At 50.8% G+C, this 8,949-nt stretch overlaps 1 protein-coding gene across 1 annotated transcript in view; it reads left to right on the plus strand.

The window, feature by feature from the left end:
* The first annotated feature begins 7,362 nt into the window (after positions 1-7,362).
* The window catches only part of CLPSL2 (colipase-like 2), a 3,076-nt gene continuing 1,489 nt past the window's right edge, over positions 7,363-8,949 (plus strand). The window contains exons 1-2 of the mRNA XM_011986572.1: positions 7,363-7,465; positions 8,208-8,330. Of these exons, the coding sequence (XP_011841962.1) occupies positions 7,382-7,465; positions 8,208-8,330 (207 nt within the window). The 5' untranslated portion in view covers positions 7,363-7,381. The remainder of the gene's footprint in view (positions 7,466-8,207; positions 8,331-8,949) is intronic.

Genomic DNA, 8,949 nt, shown 5'->3' on the forward strand with positions numbered 1-8,949 from the left:
CAAGCTCCGCCTCCTGGGTTCACGCCATTCTCCTGCCTCAGCCTCCTGAGTAGCTGGGACTACAGGTGCCCGCCACCATGCCCAGCTAATTTTTTGTATTTTTTTTTAGTAGAGACGGGGTTTCACCGTGTTAGCCAGGATAGTCTTAATCTCCTGACCTCGTGATCTGCCCACCTTGGCCTCCCAAAGTGCTGGGATTACAGGCGTGAGCCATCACATCAGGCAATTTTTTTTTTTTTTCCCTGTAGAGACAGGGGTATCACTATGTTGCCCAGGCTGGTCTCAAACTCCTGGCCTCAAGCAACCCTCCTGCCTTGGCCTCCCAAAGTGCTAATATTATAGGCGTGAGCCACCACACCTGCCTACAGGAAATAGTTTTCCTGGAGTGCAGTGATGCAATCATAGCTCACTACAGCCTCAATCTCCCAGGCTCAAACGATCTTCCCACCTCAACCTCCCAAGTTCTGGGACTACAGGTGTGACTACAGCTGGGACTACAGTTTAATTTTTAAATTTTTTTTTGTAAAGACCAGGCCTTGCTATGTTGCCCAAGCTGGTCTTGAACTCCTGAGCTCAAGCAATCTTCCCACCTTGGCCTCCCAAACTGCTGGGATTACAGGTGTGAGCCACTGCACCTGGCAGGCAATAATCTTTCATGGCAGCTTCCTGAACCCAGTATCACAGCTAACGTGTGTGTTCCCGGGACCACAGCTGCAGTGACGACTACCTGCCTCCTCGCCTGCCTGATGGTGGCAGGGTAGTAGCTCCCCTGGTAGCTCAGTTCTGCAAGGTTGTTTTGTTTCGTTTTTTAAGTCATTCCTGGAGGCTCAGTCTGGTTTCCACTCTTCCAGTCATTTCAATGTCTTTGTCAGCCCTCGATTATCTGTATTACATTCCTTTCTGCTTAAAATAAGTACGGTGGTATCTCTTATCTGCAACTGAGCTCTGATGTTAAGGTACCTGACATATGATAGGTATCACTAAACGTTTGTTGAATACATGAATGAATGATGAATGAATAGGTAAATGGAATGGAGACCACCAAGATGTATACAGTCAGTTGGAGAGACGAACCTAGTGGACTCAACAGACTGGTAGAGCAATTGATGGATGGTAAGTGGGCAATGAAACCAATTTGGTGCATCCTAACCCTGTCTCTTATACACATCTAGATGTGTATAAGAGACAGGTCTCACTCTGTCGCCTAGGTTGGAGTGCAGTGGTGCGATCTTGGCTCACTGCAACCTCTGCCTCCCAGGTTCAAGCGATCCTCCTGCCTCAGCCTCCTAAGTAGTTGGGGGTTACAGGCACATGCCACCACACCTGGCTAATTTTTGTATTTTTAGTAGAAACGGGGTTTCATTATGTTGGTCAGGCTAGTCTCAAACTCCTGATCGTGTGGTCCGCCCGCCTCAGCCTCCCAAAGTGTTGGGATTACAGGCTTGAGCCACCGCGCCCGGCCGCCTTCTAGGGATTTCTAGATGGGTGCTGAAGGGAGGTGCATAGAGCTGTGTATACAGCTCCCTGCTGCCCCCACAGGGAGGCAGTCTCCCTCCCTGAGAGGAAATGAGACTGCCTGAAGGCTGACGCTGAAGAGAGAGACACCTGTCAGTGGTTCCTCTTTGGAGCCCTGAGGCCAGCCTCACGTGGCGACTCACCCAATACTGTTTCTTTTGCTTTTTAGTGTGAAAATTACATAATTTGGCTGGAATTCTTTCACTTGCAGCTGCAGGAGTTGTGACTCCCTCATGGCTCCTTGAGGTAAGCAAGGGGCCCTCACTGCCAAGGCAACTGGGCACAAATGTGGCTCAGACTCACCGAGTGGGAGAAGGAAGGGACTCTAGTGCCAGCAAGTCTACACATGCACCCTACGCACAGGCGGCGTGGCAGGATGGCAGAACGGGGCATTCCCTTGCTATGTCCCCTCTGGAGACCTCTCTGTGCATGAACCTTTTGCCTGAACACAGAGGTTGTAGGGAGCCCTCCTTGGCCCCTCTGAGGAAGGCCCCTGTCACAGGCTAAGCTGCTTAGAAAAGCTCAGTCCCCTCCCGTGGGTGAAGGCAATGGGGCAGCACACCTGGTCGCCAGACACCACCGCCCACTCTGTCCTTCAGGCCAAAGCCCTAGGGTCAAAGGGCCAGCCCAGTCCAGGAGGAGGCGGCAGGTCAGCTCCCTCCTCTCCTTCCAGGCCTGTCTTTCTCCCAAACTGAGCTGATAGCCTCTCAGCAGGGCCAGCCTGTCCCGGGAAGAAATAAAATGAGAAGTGTGTGTGCTGAGCCCTGCCCCTGGTTCAGAGTATGTTGTGTGGGTGGGGTGACTAGAAGCTGGGAAAGAGCTGATGTCCCTTGGGCATGCTGGGCCTCTCCTTCTAGAGACCTTACAGACAGAGCCGGGCAACCCCACCCTCACCCTGCACCCCTGGCTCAATGGCTCAGGTCCCCCTGCTCTGACTCTAGCACTGCCGCCACCAGCCCAGCTTTCCACCGAGGAGCCACCTCAACAGGGGCTATTCTCACAGACCCTCAAGTTCCCCGGCACGTTGACCGCCCCATCTCCAATCTGTATCCCCCACAAGCAGACACCATCTCCTTGCTGTTCTACTCACAGCTATTCACTGTCACCTCCAAACCTTTAGCCACCCTGTACCCCTGCTTGGAAACCCTTAGTCTCTGCTTACCAAATCCCAGTCCCCCTTCAAGGCTTAGCGAAACAGCATGGCCCTCTCCTGCCAGAGTCCAAGACATACAAGCTTGAGGCCTCCACCTCCTCACCTCCAAACACTTCCTACTCTGGTCCTCTTGTCTAGGAAGGCTTTGAGGATCTATTTTCGCATTTCAAACTCTTAGGGCACCCACTCATTCCTCACTCTCCCCAGATTACTTTTAGAATTCCTTTAGGAGGACTTGAGTAATGCGCAATTTTCACAAGGTCAGTTTTCCCCAGGATTTTATTTTGGATTTCAAAGACTGATAAGACCTCCAGAAAATTTTGAGGACTGAGAATTTGTGCACATATATTTAATATATTGGCCAAAAGCCAGTCTTGGTGGCTCAAGCCTGTAATCCCAGTACTTTGGGAGGCCGGTGGATCACTTAAGGTCAGGGGTTCAAGACCAGCCTGGCCAACATGGTGAAACCCCGTCTCTACTAAAAAGACAAAAATTAGCTGAGCACGGTGGCAGGTGCCTGTAATCCCAGCTACTCGGGAGGCTGAGGCAGGAGAATTGCTTGAACCTGGGAGGCAGAGGTTGCAGTGAGCCAAGATGGCACCACTACACTCCAACCTGGGTGACAGCACAAGACTCAGTCTCAAAAAAAAAAATATATATATATATATATGTGTGTGTGTGTGTGTGTGTGTGTGTGTGTGTATATATATATATATATATATGCCCAAAAAAAGAACATGAACAATGAAACAAAACTACTACTGTATCGTGGCCATTATGGCTTTTTTAAAATATATTTTTAAATATTTTATTTGTTATTTTTTACCTCCAAATACCATCACCATTTTATTTATTTTAATTATTATTACTTTCTTGAGACAGTCTATCTCATGGCTCACTGCAGCCTCAATCTCCCAGGTTCGAGCTCCTCTCACCTCAGTCTCCCATGTATTTGGGACCATAGGCAGATGCCACCATGCCCAGTTAATTTTTTTATTTTTTGTAGAGACAGAGGTCTCACTTTGTTGCCAGGTTGGTCTTGAACCCCTGACGGCCATTATTTCATAAAAGCACATTTTAACACCAAAGAAGTAGAAAAGATGTAATTTCAAAATAAATAATCACTTTTTAAATTAAATACATTTCTTTGACTGGGCAGTATGTTGAAACGCTACCTCTACTAAAAATACAAAAATTAGCCAGGCGTAGTGGCGCGCACCTGTAGTCCCAGCTACTTGGAGGGGGGCTGAGGCAGGAGACTCTTGAACCCAGGAAGCGAAGGCTGCAGTAAGCCAAGATCGTGCCACTGCACTACAGCCTGGGTGACGTCTCAAAAATTTTTTTTGTTTAATAATAATAAATTTAATATATTTACCTTTAACAAAAACACTACTACATTATCCTTATTGTTTTCATTTTGCTGAAGACCAGTGAGAACATTGTCATGGAAACCACCACTTGGGCCACCAGAAAGATGCAGAAGAAAAGAAGTGAGACATTAAAGACTATCAGAGGAGGGGAAGGTGAAGGGGCAGGAAATAGGGGGAAAGAAGTCCACCAGCAAGGTGCTCCCCTGTCCTGAACTGACCCCCTTCTGCTCACTGAAGTCTGAGGTGGCCAGTTTTGGGCCCTGGGCAGAGCTGTGGCCATGCCCACAGGTCAGGCAGCTCAGTGATTCCCAGGGCTGGAGACCCTGGTGATATGGTTCCTACTCCCCCGCAATGCAGAGGTACTCTGGACACATGCCTGTGACCAGTGCTGGCAGGCCATGGTACAGGAGAAAAAGCACAGGACTTAGAGTCAGGAGCAGAGCTAGGCCTGGCTCTGCTACTCACCAGCTGAGTCACTGGGAGAAGTCCTTGCCCTCTCTGGGCCTCAGTTTCCTCAACTGAAAATAAAGGTTCTGAACCAGTTGTTTTTGAGGAAACCAGAAGATCTCTAGCTTAAGAAAAAGAAAAAGAAAAAGAAAAAAAAATCCATGCACATAATATTTTGTACAGAATTCCAGTGGCTTCACCACCCCTCAGAGCCTTCAGTGGGTTCCCCAGGGGCTGCCAACCCTGACACACAGTTGCTGGCCCCTTGCCTTCAAATTTGCCACTTTCCTAAGCAGTCAACAATACTTCTCAAGTGTCTAACGGTCATGGGGGTATGGGCAAAGGAAGCCAGTGAAGCAGTACAAGAAGTATCCGTCCCCAGGCCTCCTCTCCAGTTTACAAATGATCTGCGTGGATGGGTCGCTAGTTAGCCAAGGTAGCAGAACACACATATGAAGAGAGCTCAGACCACGACTGCTGGACCCCCCTTAATAGTTAATGATGGGAACCCCCTTACTAGGGGCAAAGCCCTCTGGCCGCTCCCAGTGTAGTTTAGTGGTAAGAACTTGGACCCAGGAGCTAGAATGCCCTGGATTTATATCTGACTCTGCCATTTCATCTTGTTACTTGGGCAAGTAACTTTATCTTGAGCCTTCAGTTTCCTAGTCTGTAAAACAGAGCTAAGAGTTACACAGCAGAAATGAGAGTAGATGCTAAATATTCCAAGACTCCCTTGAATTTCCCAGCCTCCCTTGCAGAAGGTTAGAAGGTTGGGATCATGTGACTAGTTCCAGCAGGTGGTTTGTGAATGGAGAAGGCAGGTCTTCCATGGAGACCTTGGACGCTAGTTTTTTTTGTTTGTTTGTTTGTTTGTTTTTGAGACAGGGTCTCACTCTGTTGCCCATGCTGGAGTGCAGTGGAGCGATCATAACTCACTGCAGCCTCAGCCTCCCGAGTAGCCAGGACTACATGCATGTGCCACCATGTCTGGCTAACTTCTTAAATTTTTTTTGTAATGATGAGGCCTCACTATATTGTCCAGGGCTGGCTTTGAACTCCTGAGCTCAAGAGACTCGGTCGGGCATGGTGGCTCCTACCTGTAATCCCAGCACTTTGTGGAGGTTGCAGTGAGCCGACATTGTGCCATTGCACTCCAGCCTGGGCAATAGTGTGAGACTCTGTCTCAAAAAAAAAAAAAAAAAAGAGAGAGATCCTATCACCTTGGCCTCCCAAAGTGCTGTGAATACAGGTGTGAGCCACCATGCCCAGCCAGAGGCAAGTCTTATAGATGGTGTGGCTACAGGATGGAAGAAGGGTCTCTTGCCCCAAATCAGACTTTGCATAAAGCATTATTGTGCCAAGCCATGAAATTCCAGGAGTTCTGTTGTGACAGCCAGTGTTAATTACTCTGTGACAGCTAGTGTTAATACAGGGAGGGCTCACGGAAATAATGGATACAGGGCCCTCTGAGTGCGGTGGGGGCTGTTATTCTTGGCTGTTATTCCCCACCAAGACAGGATTTCTCAGTCCATTTCTTAAGCAAAACTTCAAAAGTAGAAGCAGGCTGGAGTGGTGGCTCACGCCTGTAATCCCACCAGTTTGGGAGGCCTAGGTAAGAGGATCTCTTGAGCCCATGAGTTCAAGACAGCCTGGACACATAAGGAGAACCTGTCTCTATAACAAATATTAACAATACAAAATTAAAAAAAAAAAAAAGAAATTTAAAAAAGCAGAAGCAGGCAGGCGGGGTGAGGTGGAAGCTTCATCCATAGGGAAGTCCTGAGGAAGACCTGCCTCCCCCAGTTCCACGATTGCGCTATGCAGCTCTCCCTTAACCCTCTTCCCCATTCTGAGTTTTCTTCTCTTCCCACCCCTCCATTTTGCCCCCACATCTTGACTTTCACACAATTCACAGATGAATCCTTAGACAATTAATAAAATGATTAGGACTGCACGAGATTTAAGACTTAGAGACCATCTTGTCCCACCTCCTGGTTCTTACAGAAGAGGAGAATGGGGCCTGCAGCGGGTGTGAGCAGCCCAGAGGGTGGGGCTGGATTATCCTGAAGTTAAGGGGAGGATCTGGGGCTGCGAGGGCAGACAGAAAATCAGCAACACGAAGGAAGCTCTTTTTCTTTCAGCATATATGTTTTGTGCCGTTTATAAAAATAAAATTTTTGAGGCCAGGTGCGGTGGCTCACACTTGTAATCACAGCACTTTGGGAGGCTGAAGCAGGACGATCACTTGAGGCTAGGAGTTCGAGACCAGTCTGGGCGACATGGGAGACCCCCGTCTCCACAGAAATTTTAAAAATTAGCTGGGTGTGGTGGCGCACACCTGTAGTCCCAGCTACTCGGGAGGCTGAGGCAGGAGGATCACTTGAACCTAGGAGGCAGAGATGGCAGTGAGCCATGTTTACACCATGACACTCCAACCTAGTCAACAGAGTGAGACCCTGTCTCTACAGAAATTTTAAAAATTAGCTAGGTGTGGTGGCGCACACCTGTAGTCCCAGCTACTCGGGAGGCTGAGGCAGGAGGATCACTTGAACCTAGGAGGCAGAGATGGCAGTGAGCCGAGATCGCGCCACTGCACTTAAGCCTGGGCGACACTGTGAGACTCCGTCCGTAAAATAAATAAATACAATAAAAACATAGTTTTATCTTACAGTTTCAAGCTCCTACTTGGAAGTAACACGTATGGAGGCCCCTACAGTCTAGAATCCCAGCCGTGAGAGCCTCAGCGCAGTTCCTCCCTCCTTCCCTTCCGCAGGCTTCCGCGCCCTCCACGCCCCTCCTCCGCGGGGGCGGCCTGAGGCGCCGGGTCACGTGGCCGGCGAAGAGGGTTTATCCCGCTGCCCGTCCGAGCTCCGCCGCTGCTCTGCCGCCCAGGCCCATGGCCGCAGCCCTGGCGCTCGTGGCGGGGATCCTGGCGGGGGCGGTGATGCCCCTCTGGAGCGCGCTTCCGCAATATAAAAAGGTGAGGCAGGGAACGCGCCCAGCCCGCCGCGACCGCAGGGGAGGGTGGCCCCGCCGCAGGGGCAGTGGAGTCCGAAGGCGCCGGGCAGCCTGAAACGAAGAGGGCAGTCGCCAACCACACCTAGGCGGGCAGCTTGGGGCATCCTCAGACGGACTTCAAAAGCCGCTTCACTCTCCCCTGGCGGCCTCGAGGGGAGAGAAATTGGCCTATGACCAGCACCCTCGCTCCCCCCACCTCCCCCGCCCGTGCCTCTTCCGATGGCCTCAGTCCTGGGCTCACTTGCCTCCCCAAAGTGCTCACAGCCAAACCCTGCCTGCTCTGGTTTCTCCCCCTCTTCCTCCGCCTCGCCTCACTGTCTAGTGATTCTTCCAGGCACGAGGGCTCTCCCCTTTTCTCTTTCTCTCCCTCTTTTTCGAGCCTGCAGTCCCCTCATTCTCACCCCCCAACCCTGCCCCGCAAAATGGGACACACCCTATGGGACTCATGGAGGTGAGGGCGGTCCAGGAAAGGAAAGGCCGAAGGAAAAGTGCTAACCCCCCTCTCCTCCTCTCCTCTGCTCCCCTGGGTCCTGCTGAGGGGCCGGGGTGGGGCTGGGGGGGGACCAGTCCCCCCAGGGGGGCGACAACCTCATAACTTCTCCTGGACCCCTGGGCTCTTTGGCAATGGTGGGAACCCTCTCCTACCCTCCCACACAACTCAGGGATTGTCCCCAGCCTGGCAGACATCCTGCCTGTCCCCACAGAAAATCACAGACAGGTGCTTCCACCACTCTGAGTGCTACAGTGGCTGCTGCCTCATGGACTTGGAATCCGGTGGAGCCTTCTGTGCCCCCAGGGCCAGAATAACCATGATCTGCTTGCCCCAGGTGAGGCCCTAGGATGGGGCAACTTCTGACAAGTAGAGAAACGGGCAGAGGAGGTTAAAAAAACAAAACAAAACAAAAAAAACACCTGGCCCCACCTGTTTTTTCACCTCTGTCTGGGGTGCCCTTCCTCTTCTCCACTTGGCAAACTCCTACTCATGGTACAAAACAACTCCAGCCACCTCCTCTGAGAAGCCTTCCCTCCTTGGAGCTCCTGTACCCTGGGGTCAGACATGTATCTCCCCAACTGGCCATGTATTTTCTCTGCCTCTCCCAGTGATTAGAACTCTTCAAGGGCAGGGATTGCATCATATTCATCTATGAAGCATCTACCCCCAGCTTAGTGTCTGCACATAGTAGGTGCTCAATAAATGCTTATTTTTGTTTGTTTATTTTGAGCTGGAGTCTCGCTCTGTCACCCAGGCTAGAGTGCAATGGCATGATCTTGGCTCACTGCAACCTCTGCCTCCTGGGTTCAAGCAATTCTTGTGCCTCAGCCTCCTGAGTAGCTGGGATTACAGGGATGCACCACTATGCCTGGCTAATTTTTGTATTTTTGGTAGAGATGGGGTTTTGCCATGTTGGCCAAGCCGGTCTCGAACTCCTGACCTCAGGTGATCCA

This window comes from Mandrillus leucophaeus, unplaced genomic scaffold, assembly GCF_000951045.1.
Source record: "Mandrillus leucophaeus isolate KB7577 unplaced genomic scaffold, Mleu.le_1.0 Scaffold3, whole genome shotgun sequence".
NCBI lineage: Eukaryota > Metazoa > Chordata > Mammalia > Primates > Cercopithecidae > Mandrillus > Mandrillus leucophaeus.